Source organism: Prinia subflava, chromosome 11, assembly GCF_021018805.1.
Source record: "Prinia subflava isolate CZ2003 ecotype Zambia chromosome 11, Cam_Psub_1.2, whole genome shotgun sequence".
Classification (NCBI taxonomy): Eukaryota; Metazoa; Chordata; class Aves; order Passeriformes; family Cisticolidae; genus Prinia; species Prinia subflava.
In genome coordinates this window covers 17161341-17187482 of record NC_086257.1, presented here as the reverse complement: position 1 = coordinate 17187482, position 26142 = coordinate 17161341, and the positions used below count along the sequence as shown (strand labels likewise).

At 61.5% G+C, this 26142-nt stretch overlaps 2 protein-coding genes and 2 non-coding genes across 10 annotated transcripts; all 4 read right to left on the bottom strand.

Moving 5' to 3' along the window:
* Positions 1-215: 215 nt before the first annotated feature.
* Positions 216-6174, bottom strand: FAM131A (family with sequence similarity 131 member A). Its single transcript, XM_063408171.1, is given in 7 exon segments — positions 216-2165; positions 2540-2668; positions 2865-3047; positions 3307-3400; positions 4177-4301; positions 5881-5924; positions 5926-6174. Coding segments are annotated over 7 exon segments (1077 nt in total). The 5' UTR covers positions 5982-6174; the 3' UTR covers positions 216-1719.
* Positions 6175-7768: 1594 nt separating this feature from the next.
* EIF4G1 (eukaryotic translation initiation factor 4 gamma 1) lies at positions 7769-26024 on the bottom strand. 7 transcript variants are annotated; one of them, XM_063407922.1, is made up of 33 exons: positions 25927-26024; positions 24796-24856; positions 23410-23518; positions 23226-23312; positions 21572-21745; positions 21123-21222; positions 19312-19424; positions 18192-18284; positions 18045-18111; positions 16799-17680; positions 15719-15807; positions 15336-15522; positions 14836-14969; positions 14442-14579; positions 14077-14250; positions 13800-13997; positions 13396-13542; positions 13071-13307; positions 12890-12994; positions 12326-12479; positions 12121-12218; positions 11920-12022; positions 11697-11799; positions 10821-11077; positions 10613-10728; positions 10265-10437; positions 10006-10131; positions 9839-9920; positions 9523-9621; positions 9278-9412; positions 9108-9189; positions 8891-9031; positions 7769-8775 (listed from the first exon to the last, which is right to left on the bottom strand). In XM_063407922.1, the coding sequence occupies exons 3-33, from the start codon at positions 23482-23484 to the stop codon at positions 8594-8596; spliced, it is 4851 nt and encodes a 1616-aa protein (XP_063263992.1). In that variant the 5' UTR covers positions 23485-23518; positions 24796-24856; positions 25927-26024; the 3' UTR covers positions 7769-8593. The 7 variants fall into 7 exon arrangements, with proteins under 7 accessions (XP_063263992.1, XP_063263995.1, XP_063263993.1 ...); XM_063407925.1 differs by having other exon boundaries at positions 23410-23514; positions 25927-25998; XM_063407923.1 differs by lacking the exon at positions 25927-26024 and having other exon boundaries at positions 24796-24938.
* Positions 14325-14400, bottom strand: LOC134556606 (small nucleolar RNA SNORD66). The gene has a single exon (XR_010081893.1). It is a non-coding gene; the product is annotated as a small nucleolar RNA SNORD66 (small nucleolar RNA).
* LOC134556605 (small nucleolar RNA SNORD66) lies at positions 15597-15673 on the bottom strand. The gene has a single exon (XR_010081892.1). It is a non-coding gene; the product is annotated as a small nucleolar RNA SNORD66 (small nucleolar RNA).
* Positions 26025-26142: the final 118 nt, after the last annotated feature.

Sequence of the window (26142 nt, the reverse complement as noted above, 5' to 3'; positions counted from 1 at the left end):
CGTTAGATGCCCATAATTAGGCACCCTGTCTGTAGGAATGTGAGATAAGGGACGAGGCCTCCGTCACCCTGTGGGGCCGCGGAGGGGGATGCATCCCTGCCACCGCTGGCCTGCCACCCCCCCCGGGCCCCTGGGGAGGAGGTGCCCCTCCACCTGCAAGAAGAGGCGCCCGGCGCAGCGCTCGCACAATTGACTTTATTCAAGACCTGGCAGGATGGAGGAGGGGGTGCCATGGTGTGGGCACCCCACGGATACTCCACAGGTACCGCCACGGCGGGGCGGGGGGCTCAGGCAGCTCCCACAGATGCACATGCGTGCACATGCCCATGCGCCCCCAGGTGTGCACATGCACACACACACAGAGCAAAGCCCCCCACCCATCCACAGGCACCCCGCGCCCCCCAGCCCATCCCAGTACCGTGAGGAGCATCCACTGCCCCCAGGAGCAAGTGGAAGCGGGTGGCAGGGTGGTGTCAGGCCTGCTGGCCCCTGCAGCCCCTCGGGGAGGCAGGGCAGGGGGGTTCAGCCCCACACCGGGCACCCCATGGCAAGGAGGGAGAAGAGGGGCTGTGCCCAGCAGGGGTTGGCAGAGTGCTGGGGGATGCAGGGGAGCAGAGGTGCAGGGGGTGCTAGAGGGCAGCCCGGGGTGTGGGGACAGGGAACAGTGACTGGGCTGGGTGAGGAGCAGCATGCAGGGGGAGAGTGACCCCACGAGAACACGTGCCATGCGGGAAGGGGTGCACAAGCGTTGGCAAAAACTGGCATTCCTCCCCCAAATGACGTGCCTGGAACCCCTCACATGGGCCTGGGGGGGGGTCCCTGGGGGGGTGCCACCCCCGGCCAGGACAGGGGGGCTGGTTGCCCTTCATGTAGGCACTTGGTTCCCTGCTAGGGGTGAGTGACTTGTCGACAGGGACATCAGTCCCACGTCCTACCCCCTCTCTCCACCCTGCTTTGCCTCACAGCTGACTTTGGGACCCCTGTCTGGGCTGAGCCCCTTGCTGCAGGGCTGGATTGGGGCTGCTCTCCTGGTGGCCCAAAGCCCCCAGCCTGGGGCCCTGCACCCACCTGGCCCTGCAGTCTTCCTGTGTCAGCCCCATGCATGTACAAAAATGTAGAAAGTCCCAGCACCGCAGCACATCCACAGCCCCCCAGCACCCCTCCAGCAGCTCCATGCTCCAAGGCAGCAGTTCACAGTTTTAAACTCGGTCCAATAAAAGTTGGCCAGGGAGAGAGGAGAAAAGCCCTTCCCACACTGAAACCCCCACCACCACCCTGGCTTGGGGTGGTAGAGGCACCACAGGATGATCAGAGAGTTTCAACCATGCCATTGGGGAAGAGGGAACTGTGCCCAAAAGGGGAGCCCAGGGTGGTTTGGGGGAGAACATGCGAACAACCAGCCCCACTTATTTAGTCTTGACAGTTTTTGGGGGCACATCTGGGCATCGGGGCAGAGGACAGACCCCCCCAAGCCCTTTCCTGCGCCCCTTCCCTGCTCTCATGCAAAAATCCAGGAGGACAATGATGTGGCCAAGCAGGGCCGGGGCACAGCAGGGGCACACTGGCTGGGGGGCTGCAGCGGCCCCCGGACCCCTCCTGCACCCAGAGCGAGGGGCAGCAGCGGCAGGGCCTGTCCCTCACCCAGCGTGGGGTCTGGCCAGAGGGCTTCCACAGGGGACCTGGACCCCCACCAGGAGAGGCAGGGCACCCCAGGAGGCATCAGGGCTCTTCGGCCTCCTCCTCCTCCTCCAGCGATGCCACCCCGGAGGAGGCGACGTCAGAGATTTTCCGGCGGAGTGGGAAGTCCTTGCTCAGCACCACCTCGTCCTCCGTGGGCGAGAGACAGGCTTCGGCGTAGGACACGGAGTAGAGGGAGTCCTGGCACCGGAGCCGTGCCAGGCCCCTCAAGGCACTTTGGCTGGCTGGGGGCGGCAGCTTGGGCAGCAGCAGGTCCTCTCCCCCCAGGGAGCCCAGCAGTTTGGCAGTGAGTTCGGAGGGGGACACCATCTCCAGGCTGCAGAGGCTGGAGCAGAGAGTCTCAGGGGAGAGGGTGTGCGAGGAGTCGCTCTCGGGCTCACAGGAGCCGTGCCGCATGCCTAGTTGGCACAGGTGGCCCTGCAGCAGGTCTCGCAGCAGCGCGCTGGCGGGCATCGTGCCTGTCAGCTCTGTGGAAACCAGGATGTCTGGGTCAGTCCATGGCTGGGAGCACCAGGGATGTCAGCTGCCCCCTGCCCTGTGTCCCGCAGGTTGGAAGCAGTCCCGTGCCTGCTTTGCCCACAAATTGCTGCATGCATGGCACTGTTAACCACCAAAGGAAAAGCAAAACACTCTCTGGCACTGCGGAGCTGTTACATTTAAGGGCTTCCCCATCCCTGGCTCAGGCACTGTTTGCCAGGGTGCCAGGCAGGAGCACTGCTCTGTAGGGAAGCGGCCAGGCTGGGGAACGTGCCAGGCAGTGGGCATCCCGTTCCTTTAACCCTCAGTGGTGGGACACCCACACCAGCAGTGGGACAACTTGCCCACTCCCCCCAGCACTCACCTGTGGGCTGGGAGCTCTCTGTGGAGGGCATGAAGTCCTCATCGTAGGACTCATCATTGGAGTCGTCCCCGTCCACTGAGGACCAGGCTCGCAGCTTGGCCTCAGCGATGGCAAACTGCTCTGCCACACCTGGCACAGGACAGGCACGGCTAAAACACCTGCAGGGAGGTGCTCCCAAAATCCCACTGCCCTGGCACCTCTGTGTGGCCATGGATGGATGGGTGGATGGATGAATGGATAGATGGATGAATGGGGACACCCACCCACCGCCCCTGCCCTGGGCCGCAGTGGGACCGTGCCCAGCGGCCGTGCCCGCAGCGCCTACCGGCAGCGAATCGCGCCTCCTGCTCGCCCTCGCTCAGGTGGCAGTAGGAGCTGAAGGCGCTCTCCAGGGCAGAAGGTGACTCCACTGGCTTACACCAGCCCTTCCACTCGATGAGGTGGGCGACACGGCCCTGTGCCATGGCGGTTGGCTTTGTCACGTGCTCCTTCACCACCTGTGAGATGCCTGTAGGATGTGCCCTGGCGTCAGCATGCCCTGGAGCACCCCAAGTCCCCACCACAGAGGCCACAACCCTGGAACTCAGCATTCCCTATCTCCAGTCCATGGGACCTGGCACCCCCTTGCCCTCCTCTTGAGAGCCACCAGTAACCCCCTGGGCCCCCTCAAAACTCCATACAGGTGATACCCAGGCCCCCCAAGAGGGCCAGACTGCTCACCTCAGGAGAGCCCCCTCTCCCAGATGAGCCCCTGGGTGAGCAGTTACCGTGCAGTGAGGAGCGGGCCAGGGCAGCGATCTCCTGGATGGTCAGCGCACGCCGTGACTTGGGCAGCATCTCGACAGTGTCCTCAACATTGACCTGCCAGAGTGGGCAGCGTGGTCACAGCCCTGGCACCACTCCCTTTCTGGGAGCCCCACGCTCCAGGAGAGGGCTTGGCCTTGCTTGGTGCCTACCCCAGGGGGCCTGGGGTGTTTTGTGCACCCACACATTACAGGCAAACGTGTGCAGAGGGATGGTGACGGTAGGGCACATTCCCACAATGTCAGCACACTGTACACTGACACTGCATACGCACCCACACGTGCCTGCTCAGGTCACCACATGTGCCCACACACACAGGAAGGCACTCCAACACACAGACTGACCATAAACACACACCTGCACACTCACACCTGAACTGCACTGTACACACACATGCACCTGCACACTTACGTGTGCTCACATGTGTACGTGCTAGATGGTGTCACACACGTGTGTGCCCTCCCCAGCTTATGCACACACATGTGCACGTGCAAGACCACCACAGCCCGGCTCCCCAGCACCCATTCCCTGGCAGCACACGCCATGCCAGGACATCCTGTTGTATGTCCCCATTGCAATCCCGGCCACGCCAGGCCCTGAGCCCATGGCCACGGGGGAAGCGATGTGGGATTTGGAGGCGCGCAACAAATTGCATTGCCATGGCAACGAGGCACCGTGGACTGATTTCTCCCAGGATACAGCCCGGCTCATGGTTGACGTCAGAGCAGCCCCGAGCCACTGCAAGCTGGCAGGGCCACGGCCAGGACGGGTGCCCCGCCATGGGGTACCTGCACATGGCTACCTCAGCCAGGCATGGCTGGGCTTGGTGGTACCTGGAGGAAGTCTTGGCTGTCGAAGGAGGCCTGGCGCACCAGCCGGGGCAGCGGGCGGGCAACACTCAGGGGTGACAGTGCCTTCACCTCCTTCCACTCCACACACAGCGTCGTGTCCACGGCCACTGCAGGAAGAGTCAAGGCCGACCTCAGCGCCTCCACTCCCCCAGCAGCCCTCTCAGTGCCCCAACCACTGACCCTGTGGTAGCAGCCTCTTGTCCAGTCTGAGACCAGACAACTCGTTGCTGCAGCACCGGTGACTCACGCCCGGGCAACTCTTCCGCCTGTGTCAGCGTAACGCACGTCCCTAGCCTGGCACTGGGGACCAGGAGCCTGTCCCAGCTTGGCAGCTGCTGTGGGTGGGGTGGGGGCAGCTGGGCCAGGCTGGGCTGTGCCAGGTGCTGGGTGTGTGGAGGGAGACAGCACCAGGCCATGCTTGCAAGGGGCTGCTGCTCCTCCACTATCTCCAAAATCCCCCTCTCCAATTCCCTGCCACAGGGTCAGGAGGGAAAGGATCAAGAAGGGATAGGGTCAATAAAAGCACCCGCACCCATCTTTTGCCACAACAGCCTGACCTCCTGGCACTGGCACCTCAAGTGGATGGGTGCCCACGTCCTCAGGCACTGACTTGCAAGCACTGAGGGTCTCCTGTCGATGCAGTTGCCATGAAAGGCCAGTCCCAAAGGGGCCAACACAGGGCCTCTCAAGAGCCTCATTTTCCCTGCACCAAAGTGGGCCTGGCTGACGTAAACCAGCTGTGAGGTAGGATATAGGGGAGCTCAAAAGTGCTGCCTCCCACCCACATCTGAGGGTACACCCTGGCTTCCTTGGGAAATTGCAGAGAGGATCGCTCCCACTCCCAGCTGTGGGCAGGGGCACCCTGTGGTGACATCCTAGCAACAACACCCCCAGGGCCCTTCCGGCATGTCTGCAACACTCTCAACACTGTCCTAGCCCCCACGAACCCAGCCTCCAGAACACCCTCTGATCACAGCCCGGATCCCTCCTGCAGCACCCCCAGGACATCTGCAGCACCCCCGCTGCACCCCACACACTGCAGCAAACACCAGCCTCCGATGGCCCCCTGAACAACTCTACCTCTCTCATAGCTACCCCGTAACATCTCAGGACTCTAACCAGCACCTCAGTCCCTCACTCCTTTCCCAGCCCCCTTGCACCCCCATCCCCCAGAGCTGCAGCCCAACCACTCCAATCGCCCCAGCCTTTACACATCCACACACCCCCATATCTCCCTGCACTCCCTGGGCTACCCAGCTGCCCCAGAGCAGCATCCCCAGCTCCCAAACCCCCACCCATCTATAGCCCCCATCACCCTTTATGTACCAAAGTCCTCCAGAGCCCTCAAGCTCTCTGTATACACAACACACTTAGATACCCCAATTCTCTCTGTGTACCGCCCCCCCCCCCCCCACCACCTCCGTAACTCCCTATACCCTACAGCCCTCACAGCCTCCCAATCCCCATACACCACCACTCCATTCTCTGGATCCTCCTCAGGTCCCTGCTCTCCACCTTCCCTATCCCCCAGACCCTTAGACTCCACACCCCCACCGTATCACCTCCAGCCCCTCGGCCGCCCCCACACACCCCTCTCGCCACCCTCAAGTTCCCCTAACACTCTCCATACCCTATGGCCCCCTATTGCCCCAAGTCCCCGGTCCCATCCCGCTGTCGCTCACCCACCGATGGTGGTTTTGGAGCCGATGCAGCCCATGCTCCCGGGGGGGCCCCGGTGCGGGCACTACCGCCGGCTCCGCGCCGCCCACATCGCCCCCCGGCCGCATGGGCGGCCCCGGACAGCGCCCGCGCCCCGCCGGAGCCGCTGCCGAGCCGGGTCGGGCCGCGGTAGCGAAGCCCCGAGCAGCACCGGAGCCCCGAGCGGTGCCTGCGCCGGGCCGGGAGCAGCACGTCCAGAGACGTCACTGGTGGGGGAGGAAGAGGAGGGAGAGGGGGAGGCGGGAAGAAGAGGAGGAGGAAAAGGAGGAGAATGTGCGGGAGGAAGGCTGAGAAAGAGAAGGCGGAGGGGGATGAAGGATAAGGGAAAGGGAGAAAGGGGAGAACGGGGGAGAGGGAGGCCGGGAGGAAGAGAAGGAAGGGGAGACGAGGAAAGAGGTGAAGGGGGGATGAAGGCAGCCGGGGAGGATGAAGGAAGAGGGGGGCTGAAGGAAGAGGAAGAGGGGGATGGAGGAAGAGGAGGGGGCGCGGAGAGGAGGAGGATGGACGGAGGAAGAGGAGGGGGCTGAGGAGGAGGGGAAGAAGGCCGGCCACCGCGGAGAGCGCCGTGCCAGCACCGCGGACAGCGCCGCCCCGCCCGGCCCCCGTACACCCCCCGAAACAAGGAACAAGGGCTGGGACCCTGCAGAAACAGGGCACCCCTCAGCCCCAGACCTGCCGGCCCCTACCCGCCCCCGAGGGCCTGGTGGCGCGGGAGGCAGCACACAGCCTCTGGCACAGCCTCCCACCCCCAGGGAATGGGCTGGGGACAGGTGTGTGCAGGCTGAGGAACATCACGTCTGACAGCCACGGCCCCTGCAGGAGATGCAGGCCAGCGCTGACGGCCAGGCTGGCGGGTCAGCCCGTGCTCATTCTGAAACCTACTGCCGGCAATTCATGCTGTGGTACCTTTTCCCTGGCGCAGGAGGGCACTGCTGCGGTGCCACCCTCTCCCTTGGCAAGCGGGTTACCCAAACAGCCCAAAAGGCCTCCCTCCCTCCTTACTCACTCATTCCCAGTCAGGGAGAGTTCCTGCCCAGTCCCCATCCCGAGGCCTTTCCCTGCCAACTGCTTCCCAGCATTAGTGATGCCAGGGCTGCAGCTCAGACAGATCAGCCTCTAATCTGGGGAACAGCCTCCAGTTAATTATTCTGTACCCTCTGGGCCATGGCCAGGGTGACTCAGCAAGAGGCAGCCCAAGGCAGCAAAGACCAGCCTCCAGCCCCACGGGGGACCAGCCTCTGTCCCCAGCAGGGACATCCCACAGGGGAAGCCCAGCAGGGGCTGGCTGTGCCCCATCTCCACTCCAACTGCAAGACAAGGCCAGGAGGGGGCTGACAGAAAAATGCCCTCCCACACTGGAAGGTGGAGGGAGAACCTGGCACACATCTCCCACCTCCTGCCCCGAGGAGACCACACAGGCTCCACAACTCATGCCTGTGGGAAAAGGGACATTTGGGGACATCAGAGCTCTGCTCCACAGCCAGGCTGCTGCCATGGCTGTCTGTTTCACCTCCAGAGACCCTGTGCCAGGCAGTGCCAGCAAGGGGGATCCAGGGGGCCTGGCTCCAGGCACATCCAACCCCCTTGCCACCCTTCCAGCCCTGGAGTGGGGGATACCTACCTGCCTTGAAGTGACAGGGTAGGCTGGTCCTTGCCCATGCTCAAGGCTGGCACCCTCACACCAGCCCAGGCACAAGGGACATGGGAGGGTGGGGCGGCAACAGCGGCACACGGGGCATTATTTAGCAATGTTCTTTTATTTCCAGTTTTAAGGTGAAAAGATGCCTTTAAATCTTCAATTAAATACTCCATAAAGAAAAAAAAAAAAAAGGCAAAAAAAAAAATTATTTACAAATTCACGTGACCAGTTATTGAATCCTTGTTTTAATAATTACACATGCGGCTCGTCACATCCAGCGCTCTATAAATACAGGGGACGCGGATGAGGGGGCCGCCCTGTCGCTTGCCCAATTGTGGCCTTAAACGTTTGGGAGGAGGATGGGGGCTCTGGGGGTCGTGGAGGGGACTCAGCCTGGCCCAGAGAGAAGGGGCCACCCCCCCTGCTCCCCTGCACCCTCCCCAGGTGTCAGAGCAGGAGCTGGGGGGGAATGATTTATATTTAAAATTTAAAAACCATAGAGGGGAGGGGGTCCAGGCAGTGACGGAGGAATAGAGAGAGGACAGGGGAGGGGGAGAAATCACACTCCTGTCCCCAAACCAAATTTAATAAGTTTATATATATATAATCTCTCTATATTTCATCAAGAAGGGAGGAGGAGAAAGAGGAGGAGGGAGAGGAGGGGAGAGATATGTCCCCATCCCATCCCCCCCTCTCCATGACATGAATCCAGGGGTGCTCTGCCCCACTCCCAGAGACCCGGTGTGCCTGTGCTGGGAGGGGGGCGAGGAGGGTCCCCAAGGGGACCCATGGCAGCCACCGCCTCAGTCAGCATCTGTTTATTATCATGACAAACTCGTACAGGCCTTACAAACAGAACCAGGACAGAGGAAGAAGAGAGAGAACAGAAAAAAAGAGAGAGGAGGGCTGCAAGGGGCAGAGTAGGTCCCTCAGCCCTGGCATTAGCAAGTCCATGGGGGCCAGGGGTGGGAAGGGATGGAGTCACTCCCCAGGGTGCCCTGCTCTCTCTCCTCCCTTCCTCTTCCTCTTCCTCACAGCTGCTCAGTTGTTGTCTGACTCATCCTCAGCTTCCCGGAGCCAGGTGAAAAAGGCTGTCACTGATTTGAGAGCCACCCCTTTACCCTGCTGCTCGGCTGGGTCCTTGCTGGACTCCCACTTGTAGAAAGCCTCCTCCTTGATGACGTCTTCATCGTAGAGGGCATCAAAGAACATCCGCAGCAGGTCTGGGTTGGGGGGACAAAGGGGAAGCTCTGCTATTCTCCAGCCACCAGCCACCCTGCTGAGGTGGGGACACATTTGCCTCCCCTTCCTCAGCCCATCTGCACCCACGATACTCACTGGGAGGCTGGTCCAACTTCACCACCAAGGCTTGCAGGGCATAGAGTGCCTGAAGCTCCTTCTGCTCATCCCGCAGGTACTTCTGGAGCAGCTTGGCTTGGTTGTGGATGACCATGGCATCCACGCGGTACGGGTTCTCAACTGGAGGGGACAGGGTGTGAGAGGGGTAGCATGGGCAGGGGAACCCCCACCGCTCCCACCTCACCCTGGTACTCACAGACAATGGCCAAGTGGCACACAGACGTCATCAGGGCCCGGATAAACGTGTTGGACGAGACCTGCTGCTCACTCAGGTTGGCCTGGAGGGGGAAGGGTACAGGACTGTGAGCTGGAGAGGGAGCTAGAAGAAAGTGTCTGGACACTCAGGCATTGTGCCCCCACCCTCACCTCAATCCAGTCATATATTCTTTGGTTGTTCGGGTTCTCCTTCAGCAGTTTGTCCAATTGCTTGCACAGCTCCTCTGAGGTCAGCTCCTTGCGGCTGGGCATGTCTGAGCTGTCCCCCATCGTGTACTCCAGTTTCTGTGTAGAAGTAGACAGATGTTGAAGGCAGTACAGGGGAGCACCCCCCTCACACTGTTCAACGTCCGCCCACAGCCCACCTCTGCCCTTGGCTGTCACCACACCCTCACCTGTTCTGTGACAAATTTGTTGACATCCTGGTCCTCAGGCAGGAATTCCTTCCAGCTCAGGGCCCCATCCCGCCACAGCTTTCCTGCAGTCTTCTGGCCCTGTGGGACAGACAGCCGGCATCAGCACACCATGCCCTCCATCTCCAGGGGAAGATACTGTGGTTGGGCCATGCCAGCCCCATGACCCAGACACTGAAAGGGATGCCCCTCACCATCCTCTAAGGTGGCAGGGGGGTCCAATCCCCACATGCCCACCTGGCCCCCAAGCAGGATCCCAGTCCTTGCAACAGCAGCCACACCAGCCCCATGCACTTACCATGCCCTTGCACAACAAGCCCAGCACCTCAACCAGCAGCGTGGTGGCCTTCCCAATGGGCACTAGGGGCTTTGTGATCTCCCTGTGGGGCACAAGAGACCTGGGTGAGCTACCTGCCTCCAAGAGACCCGCCCCATGCCAGCCCTGCTGAGGAGTACAGCCCTCACCTGAACAGCTCCTCCATGGGAATGCCTTCCTCTTGCAGGATGGGGGTGATGAGCTCAGCCAGGTATAGCCAGATGTGTGGGATGTCAATCTCCATGTCTTCTGCGATCTCCAAGATCTCCCGCAGCCTAAAGAGGAGAGGGAGCTGTTGAGATCTAGCAGTCCCCATACCCTTGGCTAGGAGGGACCTGAGGATGTCTCAGTGCTGAGTGCCACTCGAGGCAGGGCCAAATTCAAAGCCAGGCTGCCCCAGCCCCTCACCCTTTGTAGTATTGCTCCTTGGAGAGCGTGCCTGCCTTCACCAGCTGGCAGAGCAGGGCTCCCATGTGCTCGCGGGAGATGGTGCTCCTCTCCAGCGTGGACTCGATGCCATTTTGCACAAAGATGTAGAGCGAGGAGGGGCTGCCCAGCTCTTGCACACACTGCAGGGCCTCCTGCAGAAAAAAGGGGGTCAATACTGCCCTACAGCCAGCTCTGGCTGCCCCCTTCCACATCCAGGCATCACCAGAACCCCTGCCCAACAGTGCTACCACACAGGGAAGGAAGCACACGCCATGTCAGGTGCACATGTATGGTCTGCTAGGGTACTTGGCCACCCCCTGCTCTTACCTTCATGTCATTGATGTGCAGGTATTCCTCTATGATCGCCTTGGATTTCTTCTCCAGTTCCTCTTCTGACAGTGCAGGCTTGGTGGATGTTGCAGGAGGTGTTGGCTCTTGTTTAACTGCAACAGAAGGGTTGGGATCAGGCACCACCTGGGACAAGCAGAGCCGCAGGAGCAGCCAGAGCCTGGGATAGAGGTCCTCCCCAGCTCACTGGTCTCTCGGCTCCGGTCCCGCTCCTCCGTCATGCTCGCAGCCTTGCGCACGGCCTCAGGGCCGCCCTGCTTCTCCCGTTCTCGGCTCCTGTCCTCTGTCTCTTTGCTGAAGCTCCTCTTGGTGAGGGCAGACCTGTTCCTGTCTGTTCTCTCTGCCCGGTCAGGACGCTCTAGACGGTCGCTGCCCTTCTCCGAACGTGACTCCCGGTCCCCTCTGTCCCCAGCCTTCTCTGACCTGTCACGGCTGGAGCTGCTCCTGCGTGAGAGAAAGACACACACAGCGTGAAGAGCCCATCACCACCCTCCCTGACCCCAGAGCTCTGTAAGGTAAGGCTGTGCCAATCAAATCCCCACTTCTTCTAGCACTTGACCATTCTTGGAGGAAAGACTTTTCCCTATTTCTTCCCTGTTCCAGCTCATATCCTTTTCCTTTTACTCAGCTCCTTGGCACGGCTGAGCAGTGCCTGCCTTTCTCCTACCCACACCTTCCTTCTGACACAGACTGTGGCAAAACCGCACTTTGTTTTCCTCTTCTCTCGAACAAATCCAAACTCCAGCTCTCTTTGGGTTCCTCACAATCCAGCTTCCTTTGGGGACCTCACACTCCCATCCATTAATGTCTATCCAAGAACCCCCAGGCCAGACCAAGCACCCAGGGGTCGTCACTCAAAAGCCAAACAGTAGGGATGACTCAGGGTGAGGTCAACCTTCCTTGCCACAAGGATTCACCACTGACTCTGAGCTCTCTCAAGGCCCCATCTTGCCATGGGGCAAGATACCATAACTCGCCTATACACTGATCTACCAAAAGTCCAAATCAGGGGTTCTCCCTCACGCCCACACACCGATCCACCAAGGCAGGGCTGGCTCCTCACCTCTGCACCACACGGCGGGACTCTGTGCTCTCGGCAGGCATTGACTGCTGGAGCGCTGAGAAGCGGTTCAAGGTGCTCGTGGCTGGTCGCCCTGAATCAGATGCTGGGTGTGAAAAGAGGGAAGTCTCAGAGTTCGGCAACTCCCCCGGTAGAGGAACTGCCAGGGGAAGGACCATCCCTGCCACTCTGTTCCTCAGCACCCAGCCAATTCCACACTGCCTACCTGAATCTGCAGGCTTCGCGCCAGACCCTCCACTGCTGCCTTTGCCCCAGCTCAGCCGCCCACCCGGCGCAAAGAGCTGGTTATTGGAGTCGATGGATCCAGGCTGCAGGTGGAGAGAGGCAGTCAGACCTGATCCTGCCACCAAGGCAGGACCTAGGCCAGGCAGCTGGCTCAGCTACCACACGACACCCCCGGCCTCACCTTGGTGATCTTCGTTAACCGGCTAGTGTCAATGGGCCGGTTGCCCTTGCTGATGGGCACCGTGTTCCAGCCATCATCTGCAACCAGGCTACTGCGCCCTGAGCACAAGAGGGACAGCCATAATGTGCAGACCAGCCTTGAGCAGAGTCCAGCAGCAGAATTCCACCTCTGGCAAACTCAAGTGCTCCCAAGCCCAGGCACTCACCACCGGAGGATGGCCCAGGGGGTCCTCTCCTCTTGTCCTTTGACATGAGCTGCTGCACTTTGATGTGTTCCCGATGCTCCTCCATCTCTGCTTCCTTGTGGATCTGATCGATGGTTTTGGGGCCCTGGTCTCCTCGCCGCGGCACCCAGCTACTCTGCAGAGGGCAGGGAAGGAGGGAAGAGGGAACTGAGATGGCTGGAAGATGGAGGGAAAGGCATTCCCCTTTCCCAGCTATCCCACTCTGAAAGTCTCAGTTTGGTCTCCTGCCTCAGCCACCACTGCTCTCCCTATGTTGTGGCAGCTTTTGGCACAAAAAGGCTCAGTTTCCAGAGCCTCCCTGCATTAAACAGCTGCCAGTTACTGTGTGCCCACTACCACTACCATGATAACCACGGGCAGGGGCTAACATGGTGTCTCTGGGGCTGGCCACAGCTCACATACCCTCCTCTCCCCTAGAGGGGACACATGGATTGCTGGCACTCAGAGGACATAGGCCAACAGCTCCAGGGGTCCAAGCAGCAGATAGAAGACAGTCCCCAGACAATTGCACTCCATGAACCTTACCCGTCTTAGGTCAATCACATCCTGCAGCATGAAACGGATTCGGGATGATGTCTTTTTCTCTTTGATGATCTTCTCCATCTGATTGAAGTACTGGTCCATCCTGGGCTATAGGGGGACAGAGCCATGGTCACACTCCTCCCAAAGGGAAGGGAAGGGTAAGATAGGGCAGGGCAAGGAGTACCTTGGCTTTCTCGAAGTCCAAGTCCTTGCCAATAGTCGTAAGCAGGCGGCAAAGGCACTCAAGAGACTCCTCATCATGATTTTTGAGCAGCTTCACCACGCAGTCATGCATAATGGCCTCTGTCAACATCTTCAGTTTAAAGAGCTCTCCAATGAACTTGATGTTGCCCAGGGATCGTCGGCGGGCCTTGTCCCGCGCCTCCTCCAGCTCATCCTTCATACGCGCCTTCTCCTCGGGCTGCACGAAAAGCCCAGCAGCCAGTTCAGTGTCCAGAGCCAGCCCAAGGACACCCATGCCACCCATGCATACTCCCACTCCAACTCACAGCACTGGCATCATCCATCTCCTTCTGCCGCTTCTCAAAGATCTCGTCATCATCCTTGTCCTTCTCAAACTCCTTCTGGCAACGGTTGAGCAGCAACTTGCGGAAGTTCACAGTCACTGTGGGTTTGTCTGTTGTGGGCACTTTAAGCTGCAGGGAGAGGTACAACCCAGAGAAGGAGCATAAGTGGTGTCTCCCCTAAATCTGGACAACTAAGGTGGCACTACTCAAATCAAGGAAAAGCCACACCACAACATGATACCCTGCTGAGACTTTGAACTTGGTCCTCCATCCACACACCCCAGTTTCCCCACTCCACATGGAAGGACCTGCACACTACTAAGCTCAACTGAGATGGCCAAAAAAACCTTGCCCACTCAGCAGGAGACCGCCCAGCTTCTGCTCACCCCCATAAGGCAACGGCACATGTTAGCATAGGCAACAGAGAAGTTTGGCTCCGAGATGGCCTTCTCGAAGACGAGGTCGATGACACCCTTAAGCCGCTCCTCCGTGTCGATGGACAACTCCATCACCTGCTTCATCAGTTGCTGGAACATCTGGGGTGTCAGCTTGTTGAGGATGCTGCGGACACGGCGGAGCAGTTCCTGCAAGGGCAGCAGGGTCAGCAAGAACTATGCACCCTTCCCCCAAGCCCTCTGACTGCCTGCCCACCCCAGCTCCCACCTGTGTTTTGATATTCTCAGGATCCTCCTCCTCGGAAGCACGTTTACTGCTGGGTTTCCAGGCCTTCTCGGCCTTGTTTAGCTTGACATCCTCATTGAGGGACACGGTAGCAATGATTTTGCGGGGCTCCTTCCTCTGGCTTGGCTGGGAGCGGCGGGGACCCAGCCCTGAGGGCTGACACAGGGAGAAGAAACTCAGCTCTCTGCTCTGGGACCACATAAGCCGGCTCCCAGAAGTCCCCAGTGCGCCCACTCAGATCCTCAACTCCATCACGGACATCAGTGGCCCAGACACAACGGCTCGAAAGCTTGATCATCACAGAGAGGCAGAGCAGGATGGCAGGAATGGAGCGGGGAGATACTCACCAGGCCCCGGTTGCCCATGACAGGCCGGCCAAGGTTGGCGAAGGAGGGGGTGAAGTCAGGGCTGCAGTTCATGCTATTGATGCGGATGGGGTCGATTGCCCGCAGTGGGGTCTTGTTGGCCTGCGAAGGTACACACGGCTGAGGATGCCCGGGGGCAGAGGAGCGGGATGGATCCATCCCCCAGCCTCAGCGCCGGGACAAGGAACTGGAAAAAAGGCCCCAGAGGTGCCCCCACATCAACCAAACCCAGGCTCAAGGGTCATTGCAGATGCTGCAATAGGGCCCTGAGCACAAAAGGAAGTCCCTGCCCCACCCACCTTCACAAGGCACAAAGAGGAGCCAGACCCCACCTAGCCACCACCCACAACTCCCCAATTTCCAGGGCCGCACCGACCTTGTCCAGCACCACATCTGTGATCTGGGGCAGCCCCTCAGGTTTCTGCATGCTGGCAAAGATGAACTGGAAGCCCAGCAGGAACTCCCGGTCGTATCGCTTCTTCTCCTCAGGGTTTAGTGGCTTCCATTGCTCTGCAGTGGAGGGCAAGAGGGAGACTCTGATGAGGCCTGTGCCATATTCTCAACCCTGAGCTGTGGCGGGTCTGGGTCCACACAGGGACAAGCGAGGTGGGATGTAGACAACCACAGAACTGCTCCAGCCTGGTACACTATGAGCACAACCGTGCATGCTTAGAATGCCTGATGCCACCAGCTCCCTGCCTCCTGCCAGGACCCTTGTACTGGGAACTCTGTTCCCCACCCCATGCCAAGCTTGGGGACAAGACAGGAGGCAAATGTGAAATTCAGGACAGTCGGACCATGCTACCCACACCTTCCCCACTGCTGGGTCCAGAGGTGGTGGCTGCCAGCAGAGGACTGTGCCCAGGCACAGCTCACCTTCCTTGTAGCCGTACTTCTGGCCAGCAGCTTTGCCCTTCTCCGGGGCCAACTTGTCTTCCTTCTCCTCCCACGTCTCTTCTGATTCTTCCTGTGGACGGGCAGGAGCCACGTCCTCTGCTTCACTGGCTGGGGCAGACATGGGGGGTTTGTTCTCCACCTCCGAGGCACTATCACCGGTCTGAGACTGCATCAGGGGGACAGGGACAGCAGTCACCCACATGAGCCTGGTCCTGTCCCCTTCACCCTTGATGTCCACCTCGCCTCAGATCCTCATTACCATCACAGAGCATCAGTGGCCCAGACACGATGGCACAAAGCAGAGTTCATCACAGGAGAAGATGGAACACAGCATGATCCCCAGACACCCCTGGGACACTCACCTCTTTAAAGGCATCCAGCAAATCACCTACTGCCTCCTTCTTGTTCAGCTCCTTCATCCTTCGTTTCCTCTTTGGCACCGACATGGCGACTGGGAGGAGAGGCAGGAAGGTGAAAGACAGGAACCCTCCCAATCCCCAGTACCCTGACACCAGCTATGGGGTCACCAGCAAGGCTGCAGTAACACCAGGCAAGCTTCATGATGGAGCCACAGTGACGCAGTCCTGCCACCCCATCACAGCCCCCATCCCCAAACACACGCCGATTTACCATGTGCCTCATCAAAGCCTCCCATCCACCACTGGCCTACTGTGTGCTCCCCATCCTATCAGAGGATCCCTGCACACACCCACACTGCTCTACACGCAGCCCTTACAGGGACATTCCCATACAAACCTCTGTTCCCATACACACTCCCCTCCCTGGCACTCTTATACACCAACCCATACAGACGTGCTCCCCAGAAACGTATCTGCCCTCGGGCTGCTCTCCTGGAGCACCCCTGAATCCCTGCCCAATGCACTCCATAAACACATCCTGTGATCCCATCCTCCCCATCACTCCTATGTAACCCCAACACTCCTGTGGAGGGTATTTAAAGAAAAAAAGAGAAACCCCAACACATCCGCAGGGCACCCCACTTTCCTCAAGCACCCCTGTATACTACCATACCCTGACACAGCATGCCCCACATCTTGCCTGCCAATCTTCCACCTCCCAGTGTCCCAGTCCTCAATGACTGCGGACAATCCTCAGATACAACACTGATACACCCACCCTACACCCCTGTGTAAGGCATAACAAAAAATGCAGTTCCATTCCCCATTACAACCCCCCCGCCACAGTCCTCTATACTAACCCCATACAACTCCGCATAGATGTACTCCCCAGCCATCTCCCTGATCCCACCATCCACAGGCACCTTGTCCCTTTCAGCACCCCATACTCACACATGCTGTATCCGTAACCACATCCCCCTCTCCAACACCCTCCCTACACCTCACGCCTAGCCCCACACCTGTGTGATGCTTCCCATCACCCATCACCCACCCTGGGGCACCCTGCAGCCCAGCATTCCCAACCTTGTGCGGTCGCTTCCGAGATCTGTGAAGGGGCAGGGGCTGGGCTCAAGCTTCGCTCCTGGGTCTCACCAGGGCCTTCACTCTCTTCCTCCTCCTCCTCTGCCGGTGGGGAGGCAGGGGTGCCAGGCTGGGCTGGCTCCTCAGGCTCTGAGATGGGGCTGACATCCGACTCGGGCCGCTCCTCACTTGGCTCCACTTTGCTGGTGCCTTCCATCCCATTGGGTAGAGGCAGCTCTTCAGGCTGAGCAGTGGGGGAGTCCAGGGTGGGCACGGGCACCGGCTCAGAGACCGGCACTGGCTGGCACACAGGCGCCTCAGGGACTGTCTCAGGCGTCTCCTCCAAAACCCCATTGGCCTCAGCAGTGGGCTCGGGGCAGGGCTCTTCCCGGGGCGGTGGAGGGCTGGGGGAGGCGGGTTTGGCGGGCGCTTCAGGGGCCTGTGGTACAATGGGTGGCGGCGACGGCGCAGCCGGCACCAGGGGCACGGCTGGCATCGAGGGAACAACGGGCACCTGCAGCACCTCGGGGGGCACAGGCTCCTGCGGGGTGGGCTCTGGGAGGGGAATAGCAACCTCCTCCTCCTCTTCCTCCTCCTCCTCCACAGCCACCGTGTCCATGCTGGGGGCAGGCACAAGGGGCAGCTCTGCAGCCCCTGGCACTGTAGTGATGGCGCTTAACGTCTTTTGCGGGTCAGGTGGCGCCTCGCCCTGCTCCGCTTTCGTGTCCGTGTCCACGGGAGGCTCCATTGGCACCAGCGGCACAGGCGAGAGCACCACGGGCTCCACCTCGGGGATCAGGGGAGGGGGAGGTGACGGGGATGCCGACTTGCTGGGCTCCAGGGAGACGGGCTTGCTCACCACCAGCGCAGGCTTCGGGCGGTCATCTGCAAGGTGGATGGCATTAACCAGTGACTCTGATCCCCTGCTCGTCTCACACTCCTCCCCACATCCCTCTATCTTCAGGAGAGACAGGGACAGATTTGCCAAGCCACATCACAAATGGCTTATGAGGACAACAGAGGGTCCTCCAGAGCCCAGTGCTGAGGAGAGTATACAGCCCCCATAAACTCTCATGGATCCAACAAGGGGACATAGGTCCCAGGTATGAAGGGATGGCCTCTGACCTCACAAGCCACAGGAGAACCAAAGAACAGTGGGGCTGGCATTTCACATCCTGCAGTGCCAACACCAGGGAACCTTGCTGCAGCCATGCCAGCTGGCACACCCAGCCCTGGCACGGACACTTACCGGGCCGGACAATAACTGCTACATGGGGGGTCTCTCCATTGGCTTGGGGCTCCAAACCGCTTCCAGCCTGAGGGGGCAAAGAGGGAGTTGAACAGGGTCACATGCACTTCCCTCTGCCCCAGCTGGGAAGTCAGAGGGTCCACTTACCTGTGGAGGAGTGGGGGTGGATGAGGTCCTTGCTCCAGACATAATTTCTTCTGTAATATCTTTGCCGCCTTGGTTGGGGTCTCGTATTCGGATCTGTCCAAGAATCAGAGCAAAGTGAGGAAGCTGCTAGCAGGGTGCTAACACATGGGCCACCCCTGTTCCCTGAGCCCAACTCCCCCAGGACACCCTTCTCCAAAGGGAAAAGGGAGGTTCATTCACTACAGTGCCTCTCCTGGTCATGCATAGTTTGGGGACCAGTGGGTGCCACATCCCCTCACCACAGGGCACAGTGTCCCACAGACACTGGCCTGTTCCAGTGCCTTGCAAGCCATTGCAACAGGCAGCTGGAGCCAGCAGGTCCCCAGGCCAGTGCCCATCTCCAGAAGTCAGGGGACCTCAAGGCATCACTGTGCTGACACAGGGGCTGCAAGGCCTCCCCTCATTTTGAGGACAATACAGGGGACCAGCCTCAACACACAGAAACCACAGTGAGCTCTGTGCTACCTCAGGTACACTCTATATGCCTCACTTGCCCCACGTTTGCCGTGGGTGCAGCATGAGCTACAGGGCACCCTGCTGCAGGGTGACTGGAGGGGTACACGTGGGTCTGCCTGGGACTACAGTGCAGGACAAAGTGCAGCCAGGAGTCTTGTCCTCTCTACCTTCTGAACATGACCTGCTCCCAAAACACCAAGTGCAGAGCTCAAACCCGTCGCTGACGAGGAAATGCCAGCACGTCACTTCCCAGTGGCAACTCCTGCACCCCAGCATGGGGCCATGCCGGCAGCCACCCGGCTCCCTGCTATAAATAGGCCCCATGCGAGGCCTCTGAGCACCGGCATCTCCGGGAGCAGACAGCAGTTGGCAGCCGCGGCACCCCCGCCCTCCCGGGAGCCGTGACTCAGCACAACGCTGCCCGCCGGGACGGCCAAGGTCGCCAGCACCCACCACGCACCCCAGTTCTCTTGCTAAGCCCTCCAGCCTACGGAGACACAGCCCTATGCCTTCTCCCTGGCATGCTGAACCACATCCCATCCCACACACCACCAGCACCTGGGGCTGACACCATCCCCCTCCTGCACTTGAGTCCCCCCATGCCTGGAGGCAGATGGCTCCTTACCGTCTTGCGTTCTCGTTTTGGGGGGATCGGCGGTTGCTGGCTCACAATGACCTGGGCAGTGGGGACCCCCGCCGAGAATTGCTGCACCCCCTGCGCCGGATAATACGCACCCGCTGAAGGAGAGGAGAGAGCGTCAGATGAGCCAACTCAGATCCTCCAAGCCCGTCCTGAAGACTCCCAGATCTCCCAAACACAGGGGTCTGTCAGGAGCCTGGAAAGCCCTTGCTGCTCTGCAGCGAACCCCCATCGCATCCGGCCTGGATTGTCCCAACTCGCCTGACAGGCCTGACCGAATTCCTTCCCTGTGAAGCAGAGAGCGTCCCCGCGCCACCCCCACGCCCAGCCAGGCCCTGCAGGCAGCCACCGTGCCCACCAGCTCCATGCCACCAAGAGCCCTGCCTGGACACTCAGTCATGTCGGGTACAGGCGTCCTGGCTTTGCAGGTGGCCGCCTTCCTGCCTGCGCCCTTATCTCCCCAGGGCCAGCACCAGCCCAAGGGCGGCACCAGGCTGCCTCCATTCACACCCAGGCTGAGGGGCTTGGGCCACACAGGGAACAAGCTCAGCCCACAGGAAGGAGCTGTGCTGAGGGCCAGAGGCAGAGCTGGACCTCATCCAGGGCTGGCACAGCCTTCAAGGGGTGCTTCACTCTTCCCAGGGCATCTGTGAGCATCACCCCGGAGCAGTGCCACAGGGATACAGGTGTGTCAGGATAGGCACAGCTAGGTCCCAGCCCCCTCTGCCTCCAGCACCTTCCCCACTGCACTGACCCTGAAAGTCAACCAAGGTAATCAAGGTGACTGCTTCATCCCTGAGTCAGGGACCCTCCCTTTGCTCAGGGGACACTCAGGGACACTGAATGGGCCCCACACACCAGGATGGGCCAGGCATGCAGGGAAGGAAGGAGACCCTGAGCTGCCTAGCCCTGAGGACCAGACAGGAGACCTGATCTGATTCATTTGTCAAGGGGCACATCAAGCCAGGTCACCCTACCAGTCCTGTGGGCAAAGGCAAGCTGCTGCCAGCTTCCGCAGGAAGAGCCACAGCAGCCCCAAAGCAGAGGTTGGGAGCACACCCATCCTGGAACCTCAAAGAGATACCCAGAGCACATCCCAGGGCTGTGCACAAACATACAGCAGTGTCCTGGCCAAAGCACAGGAGACAGCCACTGCCAGGGGCCACTTCCCTCCTCTGAGGAGCTGGCTGGGCCCTGAGACAAGAGGGAGGAAGGCCGGGCACGTACCTGGCTCAGGAGAAGCCCATCTCTGCCCTGGTTATGCTTTGCTGCTGTGCCGGGGCCAGGCCAGAGGCCTCGGCTCACATTTCTGTGTCTGCTGGGCCTCCCGGGACCAACCAAGCCTAAATATAGTCACAGCCCGGGTGGCCACATTCGAGCAGGGGGAAGGAGGAGGGGCTGCTCACATCACACTCCCCAAGCACCGGGAGGGGGCAGGCATGGAATACCCCGGCTCAGCTCCTGGGGAGTAAGCACTGAACTGCTCACCACCTTGACAGCAAGTAAGGGGCAGCAGGGGATAAAGTCTGCCCCAGCCCTCCGCCAGCAGAGTTAAATATTAAACAGCCCCAATTTGGAAAAGGACAGGGGTGAGTGGACCGGTGCAAATGGACCAGTGGGACATGATGTGCTGCTGGGCAACAAGCAACTGTCCCCCAAAACAGCCTGCAATGGAGCCACAGCGAGCTGTGTCAGCTCAGCGGGATGCACAGAGGCCAGAGGCAGGGGAGCAAAAAAACAGGGAAGTGCTGGGACTGAAAGAGCACTGGAGAGTGGAGCAACCCCTCTGTCTGTACCGTAAGTCCCGAACTCTGTGGGGCTGGCTCCAGGGTAAAAACTAGGGGCGCCAGGTTGGACCGGGTACTGTTGGGTCGGGACAACGTACGTGGAGCGACCCTGCAATGGGAGAGAAGAAGAAAAGCCAGTTATATTCCCTGCAGGGCACAGACATACCCCCAAAACAGATGTGACCCCAAACCTGCCTGTGAACTAGTTGTACACTGGGGCAGAGAGCAGGACACAGGCAGAGTAGATACCAGGTGTCTCGGGAAATGTTGGGGAGGGCACCAGTACTGCCTGCCGCCTCTCTACATAGCCAGCAGCACCCTGCTCAAATCAGTGGGTGCCCAGAGTCTCGGGACCCCTTCCACCCTCCCAAAACAGACCTGAGATCCAAGTCCAGGCAACACCTTCCACCGGTGCCCATCCCAACCCCCTCCCACAGAATCCAGAGCATGACCCTCACCTGTCCAGGAATGTAATAGGCTCCTTGGGAAGGTGTGTAGGATATCTGGGAGGGTATCATCATCACCTGGGAAGCAGCTGGATACACATGGGCAGGAGGGCCGGGCCGAGCCGTCGTGTTACTCTGCACGCGGGATGCACTGGCGGGAGGCTGTGCCCTGTTCTGGTAGAAATGCTTGGGGAGAGATGGGGCACAGCGTCAGGAGCTCCAGTACCTTCATGTGCCACCACCGCACACACGGGGGAGACACCAGCCCCCCCCAACTCCGCCGGGATGCAGCACTGCCTCGGCAGCCCCCAAGGCCACCCCCCCACCCTGGCACCATCCTGTCCCCACACACCTGCGGGGCTGCCTGGGTCCACCCGACCCAGCTCATGCCCGGCGCGGCCCCGGCCCAGCCCTCCCGGGGCCGGCAGCTCCAGCGCCCAGGGCCGGCCACGGCCGCACGCAGCTCAGCGGCGGCGGGTCCCGGCGTGCTCTGCACCGGCTCCCGGCGCTCGCGGTGGATGCTGGGACCTGTAGTCCCGCCATGCCGGAGCCGGACAACATGTGGAGCTCCCTATTCCCACCCTGGCCAGTGCTGTTCATCCCGACCCAGCTTGTTTGCCGGGCAAGAGCATCCCCGGGAGCAGTAGCTGAGCCCAGCCATGAGTGGGCGAGGAAGGGTCCGCGCAAGCACCCCCGGGGCAAGGAGAAAGTGTTACCTGAAGAGACCTGAATCCTCCCTGTTAGCAAGCGCACGCATACAGAGGGAAAGGGGGAAAGAGAGAGACAGGAGTTACTGGCACTGGGACAGCGATAGCAGAGGAAGGGACAAGAGGCCAGGGAGCCCTTTGCCCTGTGCCCACATCCCAAATATACTGAGGTCCCCTGCAGGGACCTCCCAAGAGGCAGGGATGGGTCTGATGAGCTCCCAGACAGCACAGCCAAGGATGTCACCAGATCTGTCCCCAGCAGCTCCTCTGCAGAAGAGGGCTGATGGAAGTCCAGAGCCTTGCACACCACTGCAGGGCCTTGGGAGACCAAGCAAAGCAGGGAGGAAGAGGAAGATGAAGAAGGGCACAGGCAGAAGCAACAGCCTGGGCCAGAGTTAGCACAGGCACAGCCACATGCTGCAGGCTTCATGCAAGGAGGGAACAGAGGAGACACTGCAGAGAAACCTACCCAAAGTCAAGCAGGCATCCCACACTTTCCCCAGACCAGCCTGTCCCTGGACTCCAGGGTCCCCACACACTCCCCAGCCCCTTCACGCCCAAGGTGGGTGTTTCTGTGCAGTGTCAGGGAAGGGTGTTCATCATGCAGGGCAGGGGAAGCGGGTTAGTACCTGCTGGTGAATAGCCCGAGGCCCTGCTGGAAACTGAGAGGAGGAAAGGGAGGTTTGGGGTAGGGGAGGAAGGAGAGAAGAGCAGTCACTCCGTGGGCATCCTCATTGGAGGCGCCTGCCCCCCCATCCCAGGGCCAGGAGGTCCTCAGGTGGCAGTCGTGGTCCAGATCATGGGCTCATTCCCCCTTCACAGGCACACACCAGCCCCAAGGGGCACCAGACCACTCCTAACACCCCTGGGTTCCATGGTGGTGTGGGCTATACGGCCAGGAAGCAGAAAGCTGCTGGATACCCCTAATCACCCTCTACAGCTCTGGGCAAAATCCTTACCTGGCGCGGCTGGGAAGGCGTATTCATTTGTGAGGTCGGTGCCGGGTTAAAAACCACAGGTGCCGTCTGACCAGGTGGGAACGTCGGCTGGAAGAAGGCAGGGAGGGAAAGGGATGGTACCGCTGCCCCTGGCACCAGCTGGGGAGGCAAAGCAGGGTTCCCCAACTCTGCAGGGGACGGTTACCTGCGGCAGTCCGGGAGAAGGGGCAGGGTGTGGGGCAGTCGGGGCTCCTCCTGTGGGCTGTGGAGCTTTGTTCATTTCATGGGGTTGTACATAAGGATCCCCTCGCTATCTGCAGGAACAGGGACAGTGGGGATAAGCTGAAGATGGCAGCATCCTAAGCACCTGTCCCATGTCCACATCATCCCTGAGATCTGCAAATCTGCAGCCTCACAGCCTACCAGTGTAACGTCAGGCATCAGCCATGCTCCACAGACAGCATCCCACCAAGGCACGGACCCCCAGCCATCCCCTCCTGCTCTACTGGGCCACTGGTAAGATGAGGTAGGTACTGCCAAGTCACCCAGCCTGGGCAGGTCCTCACACCCTTCAGAGCAGAGCCCTCCTTCATGCCCCAAACCCAGCCATGCCCACCAGCAGGACTGACCCACCCAAGGTGACCCCAAAAAGCCCGTCTGGGCCCTACACAAAAGTGGTCACCAGTGCCCAGGATTTGCTGTCAGCACCTAGGCCACCACTAACTCCGGGGGGCTGGGTGGGCCGGCGGCACTCCGGCGTCAGCCGTGCCCAGCTCCACCCCGGCTGACCTACTAAGCGCTTCCCCCGGCCGGCCAAACCTGTTCCTGCCGGTGGCACCGGGTCCCCAGCGTACACCACAAACGCCTACCAGGGAAGGCAGGGAGCAGCTCCTACGTACCCCCGTGCCACTGACACTCCTGCCCACTGCCCTGCCCAGGGGAGTCTGCAGCCCCCCGCCACCACCAGCACCCAAGGCAGCCCGGACACCCTCCTGGCTGTCCCAGGAAGGACTTGGCAACCAGCGCTGCTCTCCCCGCCCCAGTGCAAAGGCCGCCGGGTCAGGAAAGAGAGGCGGTACCCCGCACGCTGCCGGGGGTCCCCTGCGCCCCATGACACCCGGTGAGCCCGTTGCCGGCCAGACACCCAAGGGAGCAGCCCTGGTGCCTCCTGTAATCTGACGCCTGGACGCGTCAGCACTGCCGGCCCCCGGCCCCGCTGCGGGCACTGCCAGACACGTCCCACCAACACTGGGAAATCGGGCACCCCAGTCCCTCCAGGGCTGCACTTTGGGGTGCCACTCCATCACAAGGATCCCCCGAGCCACAACCCCAGTGGAGATGGGCCCTACCAGGGTTTCGGGAGGTGGCAGGGGCTGGGTTGCACCCCCCAGTGCTCCCCCCGGGCCCTTTTACACCGGGGATCCAAGCGCCTGGCACGGACAGCCCGTACCTGAGCCAGCTTAGCTAGGCCTTGAGACCAATCACTCCAAAACAGAGCGGGGGGATTGTCTCACAGGGGACAGGGACACCCGGGGACAGCCAGACCTCGTCTCCTCCGCCAGACACAACCGGGAGCGAGCAGGATACTCACCCCCCCGCGGGAAAAACCTGGGCCGGCTGAGCGGGCCTGCAGAGACCGTTCATCCGACTGACTGGGAGAGAGGAGGGAGGGGGAAGAGAGAGAGAGAGAGATCAGGCCGGGCCCCGCGGGGGAAGCCCGGCCCGTCCCCGGCTTCGAACTGGCCCGGGGAGCCCAGCAAGACTGGGGAATGCGGGTTCCGTCCCGGAAAACAACGGGGCACTGCCGCGGCTGTTTGTAATCGGAGTCGCCGCCGCCTCTCCTGCGCCGGGAGCGGCCGGGCCGCGGCCTGTGCTGGGCCCGGCGACGGGGCGGGGAGTCTCCGCCCGGGGGGGGTCCGGGAAGGCCCAGCTCGGCCCGAGTGAGGGGCCGGGGGACGGGAGCAGCAGTTCGGGCAGGCGGGAACGCACGGGGGAGTGGGGGACAAGACGAGGATCACCGACGGCAGGGCTGGGACAGGCCGCGGCGGTGGCCCGAGAGCGGCCGGCCCCGCCAGGCCCAAGCGCGGCCTCTCCCCCAGGCCGAGGCGGCGGTCAAACTGGCGGCTGCGGCCGGCTCCATCCCGGGGCGGCGGCACCACCATCGCGGCGGCGGGAGGGCGCGGTGCGGCGCCCGGTGCGGCATCCGGCGGCCCCGCTCCCCCCCGCGGCGGCGGTGGCCTCTGCCAAGGACACGTGTCACTGCCGGCCGCAACCGCGGCCCCGCGGGCACCGGCGGCGGCACGGGAGGACGGGCGCGGCGGGGCGGGGGCGGCAGGGCTCGCAACACATGCGGCGGCGGCGCCGGGCCTAGGCGCCGGGAGCACGTGTGCGGCGGTGGCGGCGGCGGTGGCGGGGCGCACCGGCCGGCACGTGGGCGCGGACCGACGCCGCCGTCGCCGCGGGATCGCGGTCACCATCGGGACGAGTGGAACTCCGCGCAGCAGCGGAGCGAAGCACGGGACAAGGCGTGGGAAGGGGGTGGGGGTGGCGGCGGCGGCGGCGCCGGGGCGGCACCCACGTGGTGGCGGCGGCGGCGGCGCGACAAGGCCCGGCGGAGCGAAGCCCGGGGAATGGGGGGGGAATAGGGCGGCACGCGCGGCCCCGGTACCGGCGCCCCCCCCCCCCCCGCGGGGCGCGCGCCCGCCCCGCCCCCGCCCGTTACCTTCAGTCTCCTTCAGCGCGCGCGGCCCGACGCAGCCGCAGCGCAGCGCAGCACGACCATTTCCGGAGCCGCGCCGCGCGCAGGGGGCGGGGCCGCGGGGCCGCGCGCCCGCCGCCGCCGCGGGGGAGGGGCGCGCGGGGGCGGGGCCGCCACGCCCGGAGCCCGCCGGGCCCCGCCCCCGCCCCGCACGTTGCGCCGACGCCGCGCCCGCCCCGC